The 25,137-nt window shown below is 43.8% G+C and overlaps 1 protein-coding gene across 1 annotated transcript in view; it reads left to right on the top strand.

Annotated features, from left to right (window-relative positions):
- The window catches only part of PIGN (phosphatidylinositol glycan anchor biosynthesis class N), a 710,925-nt gene that overhangs the window by 30,141 nt on the left and 655,647 nt on the right, over positions 1 to 25,137 (top strand). Inside the window, exon 2 of the mRNA XM_082259251.1 lies at positions 7,458 to 7,681. Within this exon, the coding sequence (XP_082115377.1) occupies positions 7,458 to 7,681 (224 nt within the window). The remainder of the gene's footprint in view (positions 1 to 7,457; positions 7,682 to 25,137) is intronic.

The raw sequence follows: 25,137 nt of genomic DNA, 5'->3' as shown, positions 1-25,137 counted from the left end.
CGCCATTTTACCGGCGCCCGCTCCGGCCGCATGGTTTACATGCACGGCGGCCATTTTCTTGTAGCCTCCATAGGCTTACATAGAGCGCCCTGGCAGCATCACTTCCTCTCTCCTGGAAGCACCGATCGAGGCAGCAGCAGCAGCGGAGTCTCCTCAGGTTTTATCCTTCTATTCCTGTGTTCCATTGCCTGTATTCAGTCGGTATATTCCCTGTGGGGGTCTCATTGTGCCTGAGTGTGTTGCGGTGGGCTGCGCTTGCCGCGCTTGCTGAAAGGGGGCAGTTAACCCTTGGTTGTCTGGCATACAGGGGCAATGGATTCTCAGGAGGGCAAGTTTCCCACAGTATTGGTGGAAAGCCAGGGGACCGCTGTTTCCCCCCCAGGGGGGGATTTAGCCACTATTGTGGCTGGCCTTGCTGCACAGGTGCAAATGCTGGTGGCTGCTCAATCTACTAAGCGGCCCAGAGTTACTCTGTCCTCTGATTCTGAGGGTGAAGGTGATGGGGCTGTTCTGGCAGGGACCCCCCTATCGGGGTCCCGCTCCTCTCTTGATCTAGTGGGGTCTGAGGTAGAGGCTGAAGTTGAGGGGGTTGATAATTCTCCCCCTGGCTCGCCTGAAGAGCTTGCAATCATGGATGAGTTGATTGCTTCCATTAAGCAGACGCTACGTTTGCAGGACGAGGTGTGTCCCCCAGCTGCCTTGGCGGCTTATGGGACGCAGAGAAAACGCAGGACGCCGCAGGTCTTTCCCTGCAATGCTGATTTTCAGCGCGCTGTTAAGGACCAATGGCGCGATTTGCGCAAGCCTTTTGCGGTACCAAGTAAATTTAAGCTGCGTTATCCTTTCTCGCCTGCCACTGATGAACGGTGGTGTGTGCCTCCGCCAGTGGATCATGCTATTGCGGTTTTGAACAAAGCCACTGCGATCCCTGCAGAGGGATCCCCTGTTTTCCGTGATGCCACGGATAGGAGACTGGAGTCTCTTGCCCGTCATACTTATTCTGTTACGGGTTCTATGCTTAAGGCTCTGTTTGCTTCTCTCATGGCGGCCCAGGCGATCGCAAGTTGGACGCAGATGCTTAGGCGCGTCCTAGTGGCCGATTCGGCCTCGGCGGCGACCCTGGATATGGTGGATCAGATCCACCAGGGTGTCATGTATCTGTGTGATGCGGACCTGGACCTGATTCCGTTGGCTGCACGTGTGCACAGCGTGGCGGTGTTGTCTCGCCGCCTGGTTTGGTTGAAATGTTGGTCGGTGGACCAATCTTCACGTAAAACCTTAGCCAATCTGCCTTATGATGGGTCTCGCCTTTTTGGGGAGTCCCTGGATGTGTTGATTAAGGGGATTACCGGGGGTAAGAGCACTCTCTTGCCCCATTTCCCCAAGGCTAAGGGGGCTTCTGGGAAGAAGCATGCTAATTTTCGGCCCCCTCAGGGGTCCTTTCGTGCCTTTCGGCCGCACTACAAGGGCAAACCGTTCAAGGGCCAAGGCTCTCAGAAGAAGCCCTGGTCTGGGAAACAGAAGTCCGGCCAATCCGGACCTGCGGCCCATAACAGTTCGGCCTGAAGGGGCGCCCTCACCCAGTTTTGGGGTGGGGGGACGCTTGCTCGGTTTTCTTCAGCCCTGGTTGGCCCGTGTGCGGGACAGATGGGTTCTGGAAATCGTTCGATCTGGTTACAAGATCGAGTTTCTCTCTCGGCCGGAGAGCAGATTTTTTCCCTCAAATCTACAACTGTCTCCAGAGCGCCTGCGGGATCTGCACCTGGCGGTGCGGGACCTGAGGGCTCAGGGAGTGGTGGTTCCGGTGCCTCATCGGGACAGATTTCGGGGGTTTTATTCAAATCTGTTCACCGTGCCCAGGAAGGAGGGCAAGGTTCGTCCGATTCTGGACTTGAAAGCTCTGAACCGCTCTGTGCGGGTTCGCAAGTTCCGCATGGAATCCCTGCGCTCGGTGGTGGCTGCCCTGGTTCCGGGGGAATTCATGGCCTCCATCGATTTGAAGGATGCGTACCTTCACATCCCCATATTCGAGGGTCATCAGAGATACCTTCGATTTGCCATTGCGGAGGATCACTACCAGTTCGTGGCGTTGCCCTTTGGGCTCGCCTCGGCTCCGCGGGTCTTCACCAAGGTGCTTGCACCGGTTCTGGCATTATTGAGGGCCCAGGGCATTTCTGTCCTGGGGTATCTGGACGACATTCTGATTCGGTCTGCGACCAGTCAGGGTCTGGAGAAGGACCTGTCTGTCACAATGCAAACTCTGCAGGAGTTCGGTTGGACGATAAATGTTCCAAAGTCGACACTGAGTCCGTCGGTTCGTCTTCCCTATCTGGGAATGATACTGGACTCGGTGCAGGCGAAGGTCTTCCTGCCGGAAGACAAACTCAGGACTCTTCAGGAGGAAGTCAGGTCCCTCAGGGACGTTCCGCACTCGTCTCTGCGGACGTGTATGAGATGTCTGGGGTTGATGGTCTCGGCCTTCGAGGCGATTCCTTTCGCGCAGTTTCACACGCGGGGTCTCCAGGCGGAGATCCTGTCCAAGTGGGACGGGCGACCTCAATCTCTGGATCTTCAGATCTCGTTGAGTCATCGCACCAGGGAAAACCTTCTGTGGTGGCTCCAGTCCCCGTTGGTGTCCGGGGGCAAGTCGTTTCGTCCGATCTCGTGGACGATAATCACCACGGATGCCAGCCTGTCGGGCTGGGGTGGTGTTCTGGGCGTTCTGTCCGCCCAGGGGACCTGGTCGGAGGGGGAGTCTTCCCTCCCGATCAACATTCTGGAATTGCGTGCGATAAGGCTCTGTCTTCATCGCTGGACGGACCGGCTGCAGGGCTGCCCGGTTCGGGTACAGACGGACAATGCCACGGCGGTGGCCTACATCAACCACCAAGGGGGCACCAGGAGTGCCCGAGCGGCTCGAGAAGTAGCCGACATTCTGTCTTGGGCCGAGACTCATGTCCCGGCGATAACGGCGGTTCACATTCCGGGAGTGGAGAACTGGCAGGCGGACTATCTGAGTCGCCAGACCCTGGATCAGGGGGAATGGTCTCTCCACTCGGCTGTCTTCCAGATGTTGTGCGCGAAGTGGGGTCTTCCAGATGTGGACCTGTTCGCGTCTCGCCTCAACTACAAGGTGAAGAGGTTCGTGGCAAGGACGCGCGACCCTCGGGCAGACGCGTCGGACGCGTTAGTGGCCCCGTGGCATCAGTACAGGCTGATGTACGCGTTTCCACCGATTCAGTTGCTGTCCAGGTTCCTTCGCAGGTTACACTCGGAACGCAGCACGGTGATTCTTGTGGCACCGGACTGGCCTCGCCGGTCCTGGTACGCAGACCTCGTGAATCTGGCGGTCGACGCCCCTTGGCGTCTACCTCTTCGAGACGATCTACTGTCTCAAGGACCGATTTACCATCCTGCTTTACAGTCGCTGGCTTTGACGGCCTGGCTGTTGAGACCGAGGTCCTGAAGGAGAAGGGTCTCTCTCCAGAGGTCGTTCATACCTTGATCAACGCGAGGAAGTCTTCCTCGGGAAAGGTTTATTACCGTACTTGGAAGGCCTATTTTGCCTGGTGTGAGTCCAGGGGGTTTTCACCCCGCACGTACTCGGTTTCCCGTGTGCTGTCTTTCCTTCAGACGGGTGTCGATCAGCGTTTGGCGCTGGCTACGATAAAGGGTCAGGTGTCTGCGCTGGCCGTTCTGTTTCAACGTCCCGTGGCTTCCAACTCCTTGGTTGGCACCTTTATTCAGGGTGTGCGGCATCTGGTTCCTCCTAGGAGGGATCCTTTGCCCCCTTGGGACTTGAATCTAGTCCTATCTGTGTTACAACGTGCTCCTTTTGAACGGATCAGGGAGATCTCGTTGTCTATGTTGTCCAAAAAGGTTGCCTTTTTGGTGGCGATCACTTCGGCTCGCAGAGTGTCGGAACTGGCGGCTTTGTCCTGCAAGTCTCCGTACCTGGTTGTTCATTTGGATAAGGTGGTCTTGCGACCTAATCCTTCTTTTCTGCCGAAACGAGTTTCGGAATTCCATCTTAACGAGGATATTGTTTTGCCTTCGTTGTGCACGAAGCCTAAACATCCAAAGGAGGTGAGATTGCACTCTCTGGATGTTGTTCGGGCGATAAGGGTTTACCTTAAATCGACTGAGTCTTTTCGTAAGACGGACTCCTTGTTTGTTCTTCCAGAGGGTCCTCGGAAGGGCATGGCGGCTTCGGCCTCTACCATCGCCAAATGGATCAGGCAGACCATTGAACAGGCCTACGCCTTGCAGGGGAAGGTTCCCCCTATGCCTGTGAAGGCGCACTCTACTAGATCTCTGAGTACGTCTTGGGCCTGCCGTCATGGGGCTTCTGTAGCCCAGGTGTGTAAGGCGGCGACCTGGTCGACCGTGCACACTTTCACAAAATTCTACAAAGTAGATGTTCAGGCATCGGCAGATGCTTCCTTTGGCCGCAAGGTTCTTAGTGCGGCTGTTCCGTAGGGTCCCTTGTTGGGGACTCCTGGCTGTTGGGATAGTTTTTTGTATCCCCTGGTTTTTTGTCTTTTCCTGGGTTGTTGCTCCTGTTGAGCACTTATTTTTGCTGTTGCCCAGCTGGTTTCCTTCCTTTGGTAAGGTTCCTTTCTTTGATGTGGAGACTGCGTTGCCTTTCGGCGCGGATGCGTTTCCCACCCCTCATGTTTGCACTGCTTTGGGACGTCCCCATATGTGACGAATATGAAGAGGCGGCGACTGTCGGAGGACGTAAGAGAAAACGGAATTTTTGTAAAATCTTACCTGTAAAATTCCTTTCTCTGAGTCCTCCGACAGTCGCCGCCCCCGCCCCTCTTTTGGGGTTTGAATGTATACTCTACTGCTATTCCACTAAAACTGAGATATGGTTGCAGGAAGTAGGAGGGTATTGACTGAGGGGACCACCCCTTGAGGGTGGGATATGTTAAAGCTTTATTGTTAACATATTCTGTTGCCTAGCTACTCCTTCGGAGCAAAGTCTAATACCCCCATATGTGACGAATATGAAGAGGCGGCGACTGTCGGAGGACTCAGAGAAAGGAATTTTACAGGTAAGATTTTACAAAAATTCCGTTTTTTCAGCTAATGCTTTTTTTTCATCATATGATCTTTTCACATTCAGCTCATTTTGTAACATGTTTCTCTAAGATGATTGTATAAAAACTGCCATTTTTATGTGATTAAAATTGCCACTAGGTGCCAGTACTGTGATGGCCTTTTCTATGGATTTAGGTTTCAAGCAACTAGGATACAGCACGTTGTTTGCATCTGTCATGTCCACTCCGTTTTAGTCCAAAATGTTCTACTGCTGTATTCTGAAGTTATCTGATGGTGTTCATAATAAGCTGTATCAGTATTTCTGCCAAACATCTAAAAACTGTATTTTAACGATTTTTCTTTTATCCACAATTTTTCTTGTTAAGTTATCACACTTCCTATTGTGAACTTTAAGATAAGGGATTTGAAAAGCCTGAACAAATGGAAAAATAAAATGGAGAAAGTTGACTTTTCTGTACATAAAATTGTATGCTTAAAGTAATGCTGTAGTAGGGTCTCGAAGAAAATTAAAATGCCAGTTTTTTGCTGTACAATAGGTTGTATACTCACCTTTCCAGTGGTCCATATCTCCTCTTTTCCATTGCTGCATCAGTCAGTCTCTTTGGTATTTGACACTTCTGGTATTGTCAGATGCCTGTGTCCTCCTACTGATTACTGGTTTCTTCTAAACTCTACAGGATACAATCCTCTTCAGGAGTCAGCCCTTCAGGGAGTGTCAGATATTAGGGTTAATTTCCAAAAACTGGAGAGTGCAAAATCTGGTGCAGCTCTGCATAGAAACCAATCAGCTTCTAACTTCAGCTTGTTCTATTAACCACTTTAGGACTGCTCACTGTGCTGCTACTGCGGCACAGTGGCAGTCCTGTGTGTACGTCGTTGGACTCCTAGCTGTCTTGGTGGCGCACGCTCGCCGCCGGAGGCTTGCTCCCGCTGTGTTTAGACACAGCGGGAGTCGGGCCGAAGGAGGAGAGGTGGCGATCACCACCTCTCTTCCCCGATCGTTGAGGAAAGTGTGAGAAGATCCGCCCGCTTGTGTAAACAAAAGCAGGTGGATCTTCTCTGTGGCAGACAGGGAGAGATCACAGGATTCAGCATAGCTGAACCTGCGATCTCTGTCTCTGTCACAGAACCCCCCACATACGTCAGTAAGCATGAGGCATACATTTAACCCCTTGATCACCAACAGTGTTAACCCCTTGCCTGCCAGTGTCATTATTACAGTAACGGTGAATATTTTTTAGCACGGATTACTTTAGTAATGTCACTGGTCCCCCCAAAAGTGTCAAAAATGTCAGTTAGGGGTCCAATCAGTCCCGCAAAAAAAATCGCAGATCGCTGCCATTAGTAAAAAAATATATGACAAATCTTTCCCGTAGTTAGTAAACGCAATAACTTTTGCGCAAACCAATCAAAATACGCTTATTGCGATTTTTTTTTTTTTTACCAAAAATATGTTGCAGAAAACAAATCGGCCTAAAATGTTAAAAAATTTTGATTTATACATTTTTTTGGGGAATCTTATATATCAGAATGTGAAAAATATTGTTTTTTTTTTTCAAAATTGTCACTCTTTTTTTCAAAAATTAAAAATCGCACAGGTGATCAAATACCACCAAAAGAAAGCTCTATTTGTTGGGAAAAAAAGGACATAAACTTAATTTGGGTACAGCGTCGCATGACCGCGCAATTGTCAGTTAAAGTAACGCAGTGCCGAATCGCAAAAAAATATGGCCTGGTCAGGAAGGGGGTAAAATCTTTCGGTCTTAAAGTGGATAAAAATACGCTCATTGAGAATTTTTTTGTCAAAGACATGTAGCTAAATACATTTTTGCCTAAATATATGACAAAAATTTAATATATTGGATATTTTTTAACTGTCAAAGTAGAAAATGTCAATGAGCAAATGCCAGCAAAAGAAAGCTCTGTTTGTGGGAAAAAAAAAAGACGTAAATTTTGTTTGGGTACAGCATTGCATGACTGTGCAATTGTCAGTTAAAATTGCGCAGGGCCAAGTTGAAAAAAAATGGCCTGGTCATTGAGCAGCCAAATCTTGTGGGGCTAAAGTGGTTAAGCTTGGACAAAAAAAAAAAAAACTGGAAGCTGATTGGTTTCTATGCAAAGCTGCACCAGATTTTGCACTCTCCACTATTTGTAAATCAACCCCAATATCTGACACTCCCTGAAGTGTGGAGTCCCAAAGAGGCACTGAACTTGACGGGAGGTAAACAACATGTATTAGCACAGAGGTGAGTACACAACCTCCTCAATTGCATGGAACAGGCATTTGAATTGTTTAGACACTTGGCAGAGTCTCTTTCAATACTGCTATTTGTTAGAGATTTACATGTTGTTCTTTACTCCTAGGACTTGGCAGTGCGTGTTTTTTTTAGAGGATGCTTCTTTTTTTTCTTGTTGGTTTGCTAGTCCACCTGGTGTTTTTTGGCTCAATTTTTGACATCTACTTCACATCACCGCTGGTCCATGGAATGACCCCAAAACACACGTTGCTGCCATCTCCAGCAAAACGTCTAGTGCTATTTGTGGCCGATGGCTTGCGAGCTGACACTTTTTTTCAGTTGGATGAAAATGGTATTTCTCGGGCTCCCTATCTCAGGTAGGATCAACACATTAGTGCTTAACAAAATGTTCAACTTACCTTCTTCAAAACTGTGAAAATGAGTGTGTTTTTTTAAAGAAATGTATAGTCTTTCAATTGATTTTTTTTTTTTATATAAACATGTAAAAATGATTAGCTTTGTGTAATAATCGTGACAATATTTGTTAATTTTTTAAATACTTGTTTCTATGAATAATTTTTTGTTATATGCACATGGAACAGCCATATTTGCCCATTACATAACAACTTGCCGACCAGTCACGTATCTGGTACGTCACTAGACATCAAGTGCTTATACCGAGCAGCTGCAGACATCATCCCAATACGTATTTTAAGAGTCAACTCTCTTGTAAAAGCAATCTTAGCGGCTAACTAGCTGGTAGATTGCTTTTACGAGCAGAAAGAGGCGCCGTTTTTAAAAATGAAAAGCATTTGAGAACACCGAACTTGGTGTTGACCCCACATCTCTTTGTAAAGAGTACTTGTCACATGTCTATTCCTGTCACAAGGGATGTTCACATTCCTTCTGACAGCAATAAAGGTGATAAAAAAAAAAGGAAAGAGACAGTGTAAAAATAAATAAATAATAATAAAAAAAAAAATGTAACCACTTTGCGAATCGCCCACCATAGATATACTGCGGCAGGGTGGGCGCTCTGCGCTAGATCAAATACCTAGTACGTGATCTGATACTTCTGGGTCTGGGGCCCGTACGTGCGCCGCCACTGGCCCGCTCCCTTGGTACAGAGGGAGAATGGCGATCTGCATATGTACTGAAATATAAGGAATCCGCGCTTAGGATAATTTTTAGCCTATGGTATGGTATTTGATACTGGCTGCAGCCCACCTATACACTATATTCCTAAAAATATAGTAGGAGTGAAGAATAAGAAAAAGGTTTGTGGCGCTGCCAGAATGTGCTAATGGTCTATATGTTTTTCAACGATGCTAAAGATAAATTAAATAAATATGTGTCTCCAATGTGAAATATGAAAATAAATTGAATAAATATGTGTCTCCAATGTGAAATAAAAACGTAATAAAGTGTCACGTGCATCATATATGTGACTGGTGAAAGGTGTATGTGGGTACAACAATAATTGGCGATCCAACCCTATAGGGGGTATATATAAGTGCTAAAACAACTTCAAATATGAATGAGATTAAATAGGTGATACAAGTGAATAAACCGTATAAAAAATGAGTGATATTAACCTAATAAATAGATAAAAATGATGATACTCAATTGGATCAACCTAAAATTAATACCACATGGGTGAATTGTGAGTATCCTAAAACCTTGTGACTAGACAATAAATAGCATCATATATAGACCTGGGATAATATAATACAAAAAACTGGTAAAACCACTCTAAAATATGACAGTCATAATCCAGTTACTAATAAGTCCGTGGTAACTGGAGGGCTTAGCAAAGAGAAGGATAGTCCCACAACGGAAAAAAGTGACTTGAGTGCAGGTGCTCTAACGGAGAACTTGGAAGGTGCTCGGATAACAGTGACCATTCAGTGCTCCCCGCACCCTTTGGACCGCACTCACCAGAGTTGATCACCCCTGCAGGGGTATCAGGCCTTGGATATTTAATCCTGGGGTCCCCTTCCCTGATTGTTGGGGTCACTGTATGGTTCGGTGTTCTGTCCGAGTCCTATGTATCAAGGTTCCTGGAATTGGGGTCCACCGGTGCACGAGTATGTATGGGGGAAGAAGGCTCACATAGAGTAGTACCACTTAAAAATGGCTTTATTAAATCAAAGAAAAGGGTACTCACAAACATAAAGGGAAAAACAGCATGTAAACAGTGCTGGTTGCTCACTTCCGGGACGCCGTGCGTTCCACGGACCGGATGTGCGTTCCACTTGGGCGGGTATGGCGCGATGACGCTCTACGTACGTTTCGTCGGAGTGACGTCTTCAGGAGTAGCGTCATCACGCCATCTCCGCCTATTTATAACAGTATGGTAAACGGGACTTGTTGCGAGCTCCAATCGGAAGGCCGCAACGAACGTCCAATAGAAAAAAACTTAGTCATCAGCTGTTGCCGGGTAGAAAATGTATCTCCTAGAACTCATGGATTTGCATACATACGACTGCATAGTTGAGCTTCCGGAGACCGGCAGATCTTAACTCAATGTTTAAGGAAGTAGTGTGCAGCGATGTATACCAAGCAAAAACTGAGAAATACAGGAAAAAAGGAAGGACAAGGAAAGAAATTAATCCCTTGTTCCAACTAAATATTATAATGCCAGATATGAAAAAGGTTTTATCGGGTCCCTGTACCATATTGTTGAAGATGCACATTCGGGCAAATGACAGGCTCATTAATACAATGGTATATGTATGACATATAGGGCCATACAAAAGACAATAATGGGTCATCCCGGATGCCAATAATATAATGTTACAATACATATAAAACAAAATGTGTAACACAAAATGTATAAAACAAAATGTATAAAAGTGTATATATAAAATATTACACCCAATTACGCGGTATAAATAGAGGGGATCTATTAGATAAATGTATGTCATTTAATTTAATATAACTTAATAAAGGATAAAAAATAATTAAAATAAAAATGTCCTCAGACATAAATGAATATTAAGCATACCTATTTTTGTGTGGACATGCTAAACAAGACAGTACTATATAATGTACCAGCACTGACTCCTAAATGGTCCTGACGGCTAATATATTGTTAGATGTAGGTCTTTTGTCCGATATATGGTACGGGCTGTTAAATTATTAACTGAGGAGCTATAATCGATAGGGAACTGGGGAAAGTGGGGGTTCCAGCAGTATATAATAAAATATATATATAAGTGGAATATTAAAATATAAACGATCGATTATAAAAATATGGAGTGTGTAGTAACTTATAAAAATAATTAGGGGGTAAGACAGACCATCCCATTGGGAGAAACCATCCCGTAAGGAAAAAATTAATTAATTATTATTATATCCTGGAGCAGATAGAGGAGGAATAGATCAATGGATGTATCAAAATACCGTTGAAAGTAATTATCCATAATAAAAATTTGAGTATTGGATAGGAGGAAGAAACCCATTAAAGAGTCTGGGAAAATGTTGATCCTTTCCAATGTATAAATCCAATTGGCGAAACCAGAGAAGTTCAGATCAAGATGGCCCATGAGGCTAAACCTGGTATTTAAAAAATATAAATGTATAAAAATATAAATATACTGAATGTTAAAATATTAAAAGTTAGAAATAAAACAATTCAAATCTATATCCAGGTTGAGTCCTTTGGGTTGAAGTGATTCGAGCAGATATATCCACTTGGTTTCATTCTGAGAGATTTTTCTCTTTTTGCTTTCGCCTCTCCAGTGTCCCTGAATCGAATCTATGCCATAGAAGATTAACCCTTCCGGATTTTTATTATGAACTTCTAGGTAATGTCTGGAGAGGCTGTGTTTCGGAAAGCCATTTTTAATGTTGGTTATGTGCTCTCTAATCCTGACATGAAGAGGTCTGGTAGTGCGTCCTACATATTGTAAATTGCAGGTGCATTCCACGACATACGTAACATGTGTGGTGTTACATGTGATGAGGTTGTTGATTTTATGTCTTTTGTGGTTCACCTTTGATTTGAATTCTAGCATTTTTCTCGGTTGGGTGGGGTTGTTCCTACAGGCCAGACATTTTCTACATCTGATGAACCCCTTCATGTCGGGAAAAAGTTTAACATTTTTTGGAGGGTCGATCACATTTTTTACCAATCGGTTTCTCAGGGTGGGTGCCCTGCGGTAGATAAATTTCGGTCTTTCTGGGAGTACTTTGGCAAGCGTTTTGTCACTTTTCAGCACTGGCCAGTATCTCCTGAATATCCTTTCTACCTCCTTATATTGTCTATGGTAGCCTGAAATAAAGGCACATTCGAATTGTCCCTTATTCTCCCTTGTTTTAGTTTCCAGCAGAGTCTCTCTGTTCATATTCCTCACTGTTTTTTTCCAAAAGATCCATTTGGTACCCTTTCGCCTCAAATCTTTGCATTAAAATAAGTGTTTGTTGGTCATAGTCTTCCAGTCTTCCACAATTCCTCCTCATCCTCATAAACTGTCCTTTCGGGATGTTGTTCTTCCATTTTGGATGGTGACAACTTGTTTTCGGAATATATCCGTTCTTATCTGTGGTCTTAAAAAATGTTTTTGTTTGCAGACGGCCCCCTTCTTTAAAAATTTGTAGGTCAAGATAGTCTATCTTCTCCAGATTCCAATGTCCAGTGAAGGTCAGTCCATATGGATTGGAATTGATTTCTTCCAGGAATTCTTGTAAAGACTCTCTTGACCCCTCCCAAATCATTATAATGTCATCTATATATCGTTTATAAAATTTAATTTCCGGTAAATTTTGGTTGTAAATATGTTGCTCCTCCCACATGTTCATAAAAACATTTGCCACACTGGGGGCATATCTTGCCCCCATGGCAACCCCTTTTGTTTGTACATAAAATAATTTCCCATACCAGAAATAATTGCTTTCCATGGCCAATTTGAGGCCTTCAAGTATATACTGTATCTGAGTTCTTTTCAAACTTTTGTTCTCATAAAGTGCTTTTTTTATTGCACTAAGCCCATCTTTTTGTTTGATGCTGGTATACAACGAATTAGCATCTATTGTAACCAGGAACTGAGATTCATCAATGTTTAAGTTCCTGATTTCTTTAAGCAATTGGGTGCTGTCCTTTAAATAGGACTTTCCTTTTGATACTAATGGTTGAAGGAATTTATCTAAATACTCCCCTAATCGGGAGAACAAAGAGTCCGCCCCACTAACTATGGGTCTCCCAGGGGGTTTTTCTAGACGTTTGTGAATTTTAGGAATGTGGTATATCACAGGTGTTCTGGAGGATGCAGGTATCAAATACTTTGCTTCCTTTTCTGTTAAAATGCCAATATCTTTACCTTTCTGTACATATTCTTTAAGTTTCCTGATGTATTCAGTCTTGGGGTCCTTTTTTAATTTCTTATATGTGTCTGGCACTTTCAGGAGGTTCTCCATTTCTTCCTCATAATCTTTTTTACTCAGAATGACAAGTCCTCCTCCCTTGTCTGCTGGTCTGATGACCACTTCCTTATTCTTTTCTAAGTTCCTGATTGCTTTCCAAATCCGTTTACTGTCTTTGCCATGGATTTGTAATTTCTTAATGTCCTCCTCCACCATTATTTTAAAAGCTTTGATGCAATCGTTGTTTGGTACTTTGGGATTAAAAACTGAATTATTCCTTAAAACCGTATGTTTAAAACGTGTAGATATGGGATTCTGATATTCGCCCTTAATCTGAAAGAATTTTTTGACATTCAATTTCCGAATAAATTTTTGGAGGTCTATGTAAGTTTCGAATTTGTCTATGTCCTTAGAAGGTGCGAACTTGAGGCCCAAATCTAAAATTGCCATTTCCTCTTTACTAAAAACTATATTGCTGAGGTTAAAAATGCCCGTACCTAAAATTCCCTTCTTCGCTTTCTTCCTGCCCCCACGTTTGCCTCTTGCCCGTTGCCTCTTGCCCCGTATCCGTTCCAATGGTTCCAGTTGTTCTGCTGGTAAGGTGCATAGTTCCTTCCTTCTTCTCTCTGTGGTGATATTCGATCCCTCCTGGGTCCTTGTCTTCCTCCATGATTGTTCATGTAATCTGGGAGTCCTCCTCGATAGTTGTGTCCTTGAGGGCCTCTCCCTCCTGGTCTTCTGTACTGATTCGGCCAGTTTTGTTGTCTTGGAGGTCTCCCATAGTTGTTTACGTGAAAAAAATCCCTTCCGTGCTGGTTATAGCCTCCTCTTCTATCGTTTCTAGGAGTATATGTTCTTTCCTCCCTCAAAGGGGAAAACCTATTGTACATGGGAATCCTATAACCTGGTGAGATAAATCTGGGTTCCTGCATGGCTCTCCCTCTTTGTTGTATGGGGGTTCTGTAGCCAGGTGAAGCAAATCTAGAATCCTGGGGTGCCCTTTCCCCATTATTCCCTGTGCTTCTAAATCTTGCGTCCCTGTATTGTCCAGTGTTCCTAGGGGTCTGCGGTTCTTCTTCCCTAATTCTTCTGTCAAAATTGTGCATATGTAAACAGGCAGATCACAGGAGGCATGGATCCTGTGTGTCCTCAAAGCAGGGGGACCTATATATACCTTCCCCTAGTACAAGCACCTCCCGCACAGTAAGAAAACACCACCTAAGCACACAGTTAACCCTTTGATCGCCCCTAATGTTAACCCCTTCTCAGCCAGTGTCATTTTTTTTTTTACTTTGGGTCCCTTAAAAAGTGGGAGGCACATATACAAACTGTTGTAATTCCTACACTGTTCACCTGATTTGGATGTAAATACTCTCAAATTAAAGCTGAAAGTATGCAGTTAAAGCACATCTTGTTTGTTTCATTTGAAATCCATTGTGGGGGTGTATAGAGCCAAAAATATTAGAATTGTGTTGATGTCCCAATATTTATGGACCTCACTGTATAATGTTTGAGTGTTCTAAGAAATTTTATAGCAAAAAATACTGATCTTTAGATGTAAACAAAAATAGGCCTAGTCTTCAAGTGGATATGCAGGTTTTGCTTTCTGCTTTGCAAAACTAGATAATGTTTATGCTTTTACTTGGTATAGTTATACCACTAATTTTCATTTAAAAAATAATAGGCCTTAAAACAATGTACTCCCTATGGGGTTTATTTACTAAAGCTAGAGAGGGCAAAATTAGTCACAATTCTGCAGAGAAACCAATCCGTTTCCAGGATTTATTGCTAAAGCTTAATTATACAAGCTGAGGTTAGAAGCTGATTGGGTTCTCTGACTAATTTTGCCCTCTCTAGCTTTAGTAAATAAACCCCATAGGGAGTACATTGTTTTTAGGCCTATTATTTTTTATATGACTTGTGGATTTGCGTTGTGAAAATCAGTGGTGTGACTGATATATATGTTTGAATTATTTTATTTTTTAAGACGGAAAATGTGTTACTTTTGCCCATTGTAGCCCTCTAAGATAACCCTGTAATTTATTTAATGTTGACTTTGAAAGGAAATCAAGCACTTATTGTGGGCAAGCATCATTTTTTTTCTCTCGCTCTCTGTTTTTATACATTTGTCACTATAGCACTAACAATTGCAGCATACTAATAGGGTTCATTTATTCACCAAGGCGTCTATTTATAAACTTCTATTTGCATAGCTATATGTTCAGAGAAACTGCATGTACATTTGTTCTATGCGAGGTAACCAGCTGTTGTGAGAATGGGGCAAAATAAAATGTTCTTAGGGTATTTTCTCTTCTGTGTAACAGAATGGCGCTATAGAATGATCTATCGGTTGCAACATGATGCTTTGTGATAATAAGCAATTTGTTCCCAGTGGTTTAACCCGTGTCTTTACTTGGCATGCAATCCAGTTGCAATAAATGAATGAACAGTGCCTGTGGGAATTATAGAAAGATAATGGCTGACATGACAAATAAATAAACAGTACCTGCAGGTGGGAAAGAGGTTTGCGAAGGATGATATCTGAACTTCAGTCGTAGCCTTGTTCAAAGCCAAGGCTGTCAGAATTACTTCTATATTAAGGCTGCTCCAATGGTTCAGTTACCCGGGGCACTGATGCAAGATCCATATTTTCTACAGTACCAAAACTGCTGGCTCTTTCCAGTTCTAAAAGTGCGTCTGCCATCTTCAGCTTTAGATGCCTCCCACAGGTATTGTTTGTTTTTATGTCACAATCAGTCATTATCTTGGTCTAACTCCTGCCGACACTGTTCATTTTTTTTTTTTTTTGCTATCAGGGTTAAAGTGTTACTTAACCCAGAACCTGCATTCACTATATCTGGTCTCCCACAGTACACAGAACATGGAAATGCTATTATTTTAGTAAATATAAACTGCTAAATACCTTTTCTCATCAGCAGTATATACAGTCAGGTCCATAAATATTGGGACATCGACACAATTCTAATCTTTTTAGCTCTATACACCACCACAATGGATTTGAAATGAAACAAACAAGATGTGCTTTAACTGCAGACTTTCAGCTTTAATTTGAGGGTATTTACATCCAAATCAGGTGAACGGTGTAGGAATTACAACAGTTTGTGTATGTGCCTCCCACTTTTTAAGGGACCAAAAGTAATGGGACAGATTAACAATCATAAATCAAACTTTCACTTTTTAATACTTGGATGCAAATCCTTTGCAGTCAATTACAGCCTGAAGTCTGGAATGCATAGACATGAACAGACGCTGGGTTTCATCCCTGGTGATGCTCTACCAGGCCTCTACTGCAACTGTCTTCAGTTCCTGCTAGTTCTTGGGGCATTTTCCCTTCAGCTTTGTTTTGAGCATGCATTTCACTTGCTGAATCGGATTCAGGTCAGGTGATTGACTTGGCCATTGCATAACATTCCACTTCTTTCCCTTAAAAAACTCTTTGGTTGCTTTCGCAGTATGCTTCGGGTCATTGTCCATCTGCACTGTGAAGCGCCGTCCAATGAGTTCTGAAGCATTTGGCTGCATATGAGCAGATAATATTGCCCGAAACACTTAAGAATTCATCCTGCTGCTTTTGTCAGCAGTCACATCATCAATAAATACAAGAGAACCAGTTCCATTGGCAGCCATACATGCCCACGCCATGACACTACCACCACCATGCTTCACTGATGAGGTGGTATGCTTTGGATTATGAGCAGTTCCTTTCCTTCTCCATACTCTTCTCTTCCCATCACTCTGGTACAAGTTGATCTTGGTCTTATCTGTCCATAGGATATTGTTCCAGAACTGTGAAGGCTTTTTTCGATGTTGTTTGGCAAACTCTAATCTGGTCTTCCTGTTTTTGAGGCTCACCAATGGTTTACATCTTGTGGTGAACCCTCTGTATTCACTCTGGTGAAGTCTTCTCTTGATGGGTTGACTTTGACACACATACACCTACCTCCTGGAGAGTGTTCTTGAGCTGGCCAACTGTTGTGAATGGTGTTTTCTTCACCAGGGAAAGAATTCTTCGGTCATCCACCACAGTTGTTTTCCGTGGTCTTCTGGGTCTTTTGGTGTTGCTGAGCTCACCGTTGCGTTCTTTCTTTTTAAGGCTATTCTAAACAGTTGATTTGGCCACATCTAATGTTTTTGCTATCTCTCTGATGGGTTTGTTTTGTTTTTTCAGCCTAATGATGGATTGCTTCACTGATAGTGACGGCTCTTTGGATCCCCCATATTGAGAGCTGACAGCAACAGATTCCAAATGCAAATAGCACACTTGAAATGAACTCTGGACCTTTTATCTGCTCCTTGTAAATGGGATAATGAGGAAATAACACACACCTGGCCATAGAACAGCTGAGCAGCCATAACTTTTGGTCCCTTAAAAAGTGGGAGGCACATATAAAAACTGTTGTAATTCCTACACCGTTCACCTGATTTGGATGTAAATACCCTCAAATTAAAGCTGAAAGTCTGCAGTTAAAGCACATCTTGTTTCATTTCAAACTCATTGTGGGGGTGTATAGAGCCAAAAAAGTTTAGAATTGTGTCAATGTCCCAATATTTATGGACCTGACTGTAGCAGTCGTGTGACTCCTATGAGTGTCTGGTTAAAACTTGTAGGAGGAGTTTTCATTCTGCACTGATTGTTACTAACCTATTAGGCTGCAGGACCCATGACCCTCTGTCTGGACAGTGCTGATTGGCCCTGTGCTGATCACATGCACCCTCCCAAGAAAAAAAAAAATACAAAAAATACACATCAAACTGAGCATGTGAAGCCTGTCCCCTTCCTCTGTATTATCAGGAAATAGATTGGGGACAGTGTAAGTAGGAGAGGATCAGAAAAGACAGGATGAAACAGCCCATTTACACAATGCAGAGTATTAACCCCTTAGGTTCCACAGCGATTATAACAAGCATGCTTTACTGCACATACAGACTGATTTTACTATTGTTGGTTTAGTAACACTTTTTAAGCCATTGTGCATGGATTGCTTATTATTACAAAGTTTCAAGTTACACCTGACAGTGTTTCCTTTAAGGCCTCATTTACTTTTGCTTTTGTTGAGCAGTAAAAACATTAATTTTTACTGCCTCCCAGCCATTCCCCCTTAAAGTGTACGCTGATCCTACCCCCCCCCCCCCCCCCCGATGGGGAAATTTCATGTTTCTTTATTAAAGTTGTCTCACAATAATCTAAGAGCCTGCAAAGCCTGGTTACCTTAGCTGACTTCATACCAAAGGAATATCATTACGAACCAAACAAGTCCTTCAAAGGTCGTATTTCTTGCAAGAAGGGTTGTACCGATACTTTCCGTCAAATGCTCGCTGGTATCGAGTATCTTTGTAGTGTGATTTGAGCCCATACAAAATAAATCACATGCGATTTGAACATGAGTATGGTGCAATTCCTGTCCGAATCGCATGGGCTTTTCCTCACCGCTCTTGTGTGAACCCAGGCTGAAGTCACTATGATAAGCCTGGGTTCACCTAGAAGCGGTGGGGGAAACCGCATATGTTTCGGACAGGAAATGCACCGAATTCCTGTTCAAACCTCATGCGATTCTTTGCAGTGCAATTTGAGCCCATTAATTTTGTATGGGCTCAAATCACACTGCAAAGTTATCAGTTTCAGGTATCGGAGCATTTTCACATGTGCGAACACTCTATCGGCACTGATAGCTGTATCGGTTCCACCCTACTTGCGAGGAGGGTTGAATATTTCCTTACATGCAAGTCCTGTATATTCTACAGCTAAAACTTGGTATAATTAGTCTCTACAAGGGCGCACCTGGGTCTGATTATCTGCGCTACAACTTGAAAGTGGGCGGGACTCCATGGCGAAAAGGCATCTTTAGTTAGGTATTCTTCTTATTTTTTAATATTATTAGTTTATCTGCCATTACATAAATAGACAAGTGTTTGTGTGATCTCTCAAATAAAAACCCCAAAAAACATAAACTATCACGTATAGTGGTAAAACCGCCCCCTGCTCCTCTGCATATATTGCATTTTTTTTTTTCTGGGAGCTGGTACCTATTTCTGACAAATACGTACTCTGACCCGTGCTAGGCTCACCTAGGGGAGCAAAGCAGAAGGTCAGCCCATTTTCTCTCTGCCCACAACCTCCCGAGATACATCCCAGGACACTGCAAGACCATTCACAAAGCACAGAGTGTCTTGTAAATGTGCAGTGGGAAGCCGTTTGTTAAATACCTGGAAGTCCCACATCCAAGATGGCAGTGATGGAGACCCAAAGGCTGGCGAGAAACCGCCTGGATGAAAGCGGTGCTCAATCCCTGGGCTGGTAAGTGTCTGTTTTTTAGAAGCTGACTGGAACTTCTCTTTAAGCTGTAAAGGCAGTGGACAGGGGTGGGCATCTGCCATGCTCACAATGTTTTGCATTGTAAAAATGTATCATCACTATGCTTAGTGGGCAGTTTGGCCCATCAAGTGTGACCTGTTCAACTGAATTGGACTGCAGTGTAGTGGCATGGGCTTTTAGGGGTTCAAACAGGCATAGAGGAAGCAAAATAACACCTTCTCACTGCTTGTCAAACTCAAGGGCAACTGAAGTGTAAAAAAGCCCTTAGAGGTATAACTGTCAAGCACCTTTCTCTGTTACACAGAAGAGAAAATCATTCAAGAACACTCTATTTTGCCCCATTCTCATACCAGCTGGTTACTTGTACAGAATGATGGTACATGCAGTGTTGCTAGACAAATAGTTATGTGCTATGCACATTTTTTTTATAACCCGATCCCCTAAGTGTTTCCTGTATACTTTTATCATCACTTCAGTTTGGGGATTGTCAGAATTCCCAGGGTTCAGTTTAATTTTAAAGTAATTTAACTGTATACTCTTCTTTTTTTCTATGAGCATATATATTTTTTTTATAGTATTGTTAACTGTAATATTACAGTATATGCATCCATGATTTACCCTTGCATCATAAAAATCTATTAATCTAAAAATCTATTAAAGATATAAATTAATGTGGCTCTGTGTTCTGTAATGCATCGTTAACACATTTATTAATACATCATTTTAATTAGGGCTGCACGATATTGAAAAAAAATCACATTGCGATATTTTTTTTCCCAACGATATATATTGAGATATTTTTTTGCAGCGGATCCTCTTCGACGTGCATTTTTAGTAGTGCAGAGTTACTACAGCGTGCCCCCATTCAATGCAGAGTTAATGCAGCATGCCCCTATTCAATGCAGAGTTACTACAGCGTGCCCCCATTCAATGCAGAGTTACTACAGCGTGCCTTCATTCAATGCAGAGTTACTGCAGCATGCCCCTATTCAATTCAGAGTTACTACAGCATGCCCTCATTCAATGCAGAGTTACTACAACGTGCCCCCATTCAATGCAGAGTTACTAAAGCATGCCCCCATTCAATGCAGAGTTACTACAGCATGCCACCATTCAATGCAGAGTTACCACAGCATGCACCCATTCAATGCAGTGACCAGCGTGCCCCCCATCAATGCAGTGACCAGCGTGCCCCCCATCAATGCAGTGACCAGCGTGCCCCCCATCAATGTAGTGACCAGCATGCCGTGTCCCCTTCAGTGCAGAGAGACCTACCTAGAGGTAGAAGAACACAGCCTGACATCCGTCCCACATGTTCAGTCTGCCCTGCAGCTAGTTCTGACCGAGTGGTGAGCGCCGTGAGCACAGCGAACCAATCATGTCGTGAGTAGCGGCACAGCGAACCAATCAGGTATGCAGGCACGCGTGATTGGTTTGCTGTGCTGCTGCTCATGGCGCGCTGCTCACCGCTCAGTCAGGAGATCTAGCTGCAGGGCAGACTTAACATGTGGGACGGATGTCGGGCTATATTCTTCTACCTTCTACCACCACTGTGAGTCCCGACTTCTCTACCTTCAATATCGCATGATCCGGCGATGTGACTATCTCCCACTCTCGCAGCACGATATCAATGTTCACATCGACTATCGTTCAGCCCTAATTTTAATGCAAGCAGTGTAAGCACCTGTATTTCTCGAAGTATCTGCCCCTTGCGGTCCCTGTTACAGCAGAGTTTAGATTGAAAGAGGCAGAAACAGCCCAAGTCACCAATCGGTTGTGCTGCAGTGCTCATTTGCTAACAAGAAACTTGCTAATAGCAGGAGAAAGCAGAGTGAAAGAGAGATGAGCTTATCTGCCTGCTATTTCTACTTTTGGGCTAGGTTCAGAACTTGTGTGGCCATGTTTTGCTCTGGCACAGCATCCTTTTTATTTGAGTGGGCTGCTGAGCCTCCTGAAATGTAGGGAAATGGTCCCTGTACCATTTTTTGCCAGTGCAGAAAGCCGTGTTGCACTTTCCAGTGCTTAGGGGTGCCATTAGGATTAATGGCACCGCATACATCTTGCTGCTGTGGACCCACAGCGGCAATCACCTGCACAGATGTAAACCTAGCCTTACTGCCCAGTCATAGAGGGTTAAGAGGGCATAAATGCAAATCTTTTTGCAGGTAATATGTCTCCCTTATATGCATTTCATCTTTGTAGCTGATAACCTAGAGTTCAGTTTTGACCCCAGTTGTTAATAATTTTTTTGTTGGTAAATTCACCCAGAACAGAATAGTAAAGGCTCGTACACACTATAAGAAAATCGGGCGAACATTTTCATTAGGGATGCACCGATCCGATATTCGGATCGGATATCGGCGCCGATCTGGCCATTTTAGATGGATCCGGGGATCGGTAACATTGACCGATCCACCGGCCGATCCGGTTTTTGCTTGGTAACGCCTCAGCCATCCCTTACTTGGTGCAGTAGTAGTATGGGATGGGAGCCGCTACTTCCTGTATAGATCCGGCTCACAGGCGGAGTGATATCAGATGCACTCCGCCTGTGAATGGAGGAGCCGTACACATGAAGCAGTGGCTTTGCTCTGTATTGCAGCCGCTTGCTTTGTGTGTAGCTCCGGATCGGTTCCGGTATCGGCGATTTCACAACGCCAGATATCGGTATCGGGTCCAAAAAAGTCGGATCGGTGCATCCCTAATTTTCATCCAAAGAATTTTCGTACGATTTTTGTATAATGTGTACACAACTTTCTACAGACGATTCAGAACTTTCATACGCAAATTCTCGAAGGGACAAACTTCAAAATTTTTCTCGTACAGGAAAAAACAAAAGATTTTCATTTAATGTGTACCATTTTCGTACGATTTTTGTACAAGGAAATTCAGAAAAGAAAGACTGTGCATAATCAGAAACCATAAACTACAAAAAAAGTCTTTGTTGTACGAGAATTTTCATAAAAAAGAATGTTCGTTCATCGGTTCCGATTTGCTGTGAAACAATGAGGAAAATCGGACAATCGTTCGCCCAATTTTCTTGTAGTGTGTAGTCCCCTTAAGCAGTGGGAAGATTTTGATTGGTTTCATAGCATGGCAGTTGGTAATATGTTATTTGATCTCTTAAATCATTTTCTATCTTTGTAACTATGTATAAATGAGAAGGCTTGGAATCTTTATGATAGTATACACTATATGTGTAAGTGCAATACCAAAGTACAAAAATTCAGCCCAGCGCTCACTCCGAATGGGAAGACTGGCATGCTGCTCTCCTCAGGCAGGGAACTCCAATACGGGTACATAGAAAAGAAAGAAAGAGGAGGCGCAAACACCTAGTGCATTACCCGTGGTCAATTTGCAAATAGTTTAATAAAAAATGCCAAATGCATACTCACAGACGTAAAGATAAAAACATGTTACAAGAATCCACCATGTGTGAACTGGGACACGTCCTTCAGTCAGGACCGCTAACGCGTTTCGGGGGTCTGGCCCCCTTCCTCAGAGCTGGTCTTACCACATGCAGATCACAAATATATATGAGACAGCTCTAATTGCATCAGTTCGATCCCCCTCCCTCCCTCCTCCCCTCAGGGGAAAGAGGGCGGGACCATCCAGTGCTTCTAATATTGGCTCTCTCAGCCTAAAAAGAAAATTAACCCCTTGCTCATCTTGATCAAAAAGATCATGGTGTACCCATCAGGAACTCTGCACCCTGAAATGTGCCTATGTGGGCAGATTAGTCAAGAATGAAACCGTTAGGATGACTGTGGTTACTAGTGTGTGTGTGTTTTCAGAGTGGGCACTTGTCAGCAGTAAGCTGGATGGTTTACAACATTCAAGGGGATTGCATACATTTCGTACATACCCCGCTGTGATTGCTGACCCATGTCCTCCTGCTCCATGTTGCAGCGGCATCGGTATTGTAACTGTTTCCCCTTGTTGTGTCCATATGTCCACAGCTTCCTATTCGGGATCGCCGTTTGTTCCGGGTCTCAGGACGCTCACCCGCCATTCTGCGCCCTGGGACCCGTGTCACCACACTTCCGGGATTGTGTGCGATGTGGGGCCCGCCTCTGCTGGTTGCCGTGGGAACCTGAAAGCATTCTCTGCTCGTTTGGCATTTACTGCCGCCACCTAGCGGCTGCAGTGATGTACTACATCCTGAAGGTGTAATATAGTTTGGCTGTATTAGAATAATGTGTGTTTGCCTCCAGACAAAAGCAATAAACGTGGGGGTAGGAGGAAATAAACCCCTTTCCATCACTGTGCCCTCTGGCTGTGCAGGGGTAATGTCACGTCACATGAGTATAGAGGCCAATCCCAAGTTCTCACTTGCAATGCTCAAACCTCATGTATTCAAATGGTGTCAGTGTGACACCCACCTTTTACAGCCTCCAAATGGCTGGAGTGGCTGCACCCAAATATGGTGCCTGTGAGAAGCGCTAGTGTTGACCCTCACCCCAACTTATGAAGTGGGTGTAAGTTCAACACCTGGTGTCACTCTGACGAGTGTGCAGGTGGAACTCGACATCCAATGTCAATGAATAACCATGTCATCCATTCCAATCATAAATTGACCGTGTACATGAACTGCGTGCATATACCCATGTTTGTACATACACACACTCATATACACGTGTGGAGCACTGAATAGTCACGCCCCCTCCCCTCATAGCATATATCAAAAACAAGCATATTATAGCTGTCAAATGTATAAATATATAAAAAAAGAATTATGGAACTGAGGTTGGTTAAAAAACATTAGTTTGTATGTGTATCCAACCCGTATAAAGTCCATATCCGATGTGGATGCAACTGAATTCATATAAAACCATAAATTGATTAATCTGCTAAAGTACAATAGTGGTTAAAATTAAAATAATTTTCATATAAAATATATAGTTCGTTAGATTTAAAAATTTTTAAATCTAACGAACTATATATTTTATATTACACCATTTGAATACATGAGGTTTGAGCATTGCAAGTGAGAACTTGGGATTGGCCTCTATACTCTATGATGTGACATTACCCCTGCACAGCCAGCGGGCACAGTGATGGAAAGGGGTTTATTTCCTCCTACCCCCACGTTTATTGCTTTTGTCTGGAGGCAAACACACATTATTCTAATACAGCCAAACTATATTACACCTTCAGGATGTAGTACATCACTGCAGCCGCTAGGTGGCGGCAGTAAATGCCAAACGAGCAGAGAATGCTTTCAGGTTCCCACGGCAACCAGCAGAGGCGGGCCCCACATCGCACACAATCCCGGAAGTGTGGTGACACGGGTCCCAGGGCGCAGAATGGCGGGTGAGCGTCCTGAGACCCGGAAAACAAACGGCGATCCCGAATAGGAAGCTGTGGACATATGGACACAACAAGGGGAAACAGTTACAATACCTATGCCGCTGCAACATGGAGCAGGAGGACATGGGTCAGCAATCACAGCGGGGTATGTACGAAATGTATGCAATCCCCTTGAATGTTGTAAACCATCCAGCTTACTGCTGACAAGTGCCCCCTCTGAAAACACACACACACTAGTAACCACAGTCATCCTAACGGTTTCATTCTTGACTAATCTGCCCACCTAGGCACATTTCAGGGTGCAGAGTTCCTGATGGGTACACCATGATCTTTTTGATCAAGATGAGCAAGGGGTTAATTTTCTTTTTAGGCTGAGAGAGCCAATATTAGAAGCACTGGATGGTCCCGCCCTCTTTCCCCTGAGGGGAGGAGGGAGGGAGGGGGATCGAACTGATGCAATTAGAGCTGTCTCATATATATTTGTGATCTGCATGTGGTAAGACCAGCTCTGAGGAAGGGGGCCAGACCCCTGAAACGCGTTAGCGGTCCTGACTGAAGGACGTGTCCCAGTTCACACATGGTGGATTCTTGTAACATGTTTTTATCTTTACGTCTGTGAGTATGCATTTGGCATTTTTTATTAAACTATTTGCAAATTGACCACGGGTAATGCACTAGGTGTTTGCGCCTCCTCTTTCTTTCTTTTCTATGTACACTATATGTGTATCTGTTTTGTTTTGATTTATTATAAAATAACATGTATGTTTATAAGGCTGATGAATACACATTCTATTACTTCAATGTGTCTTCTTTTATTGTTTTTATTTT

Source organism: Pelophylax lessonae (genome assembly GCF_965119305.1).
Source record: "Pelophylax lessonae genome assembly, chromosome: 5".
Classification (NCBI taxonomy): Eukaryota; Metazoa; Chordata; class Amphibia; order Anura; family Ranidae; genus Pelophylax; species Pelophylax lessonae.
Note: the sequence above shows the minus strand (reverse complement) of the source record. Positions and strands in the feature narration are given on the sequence as shown.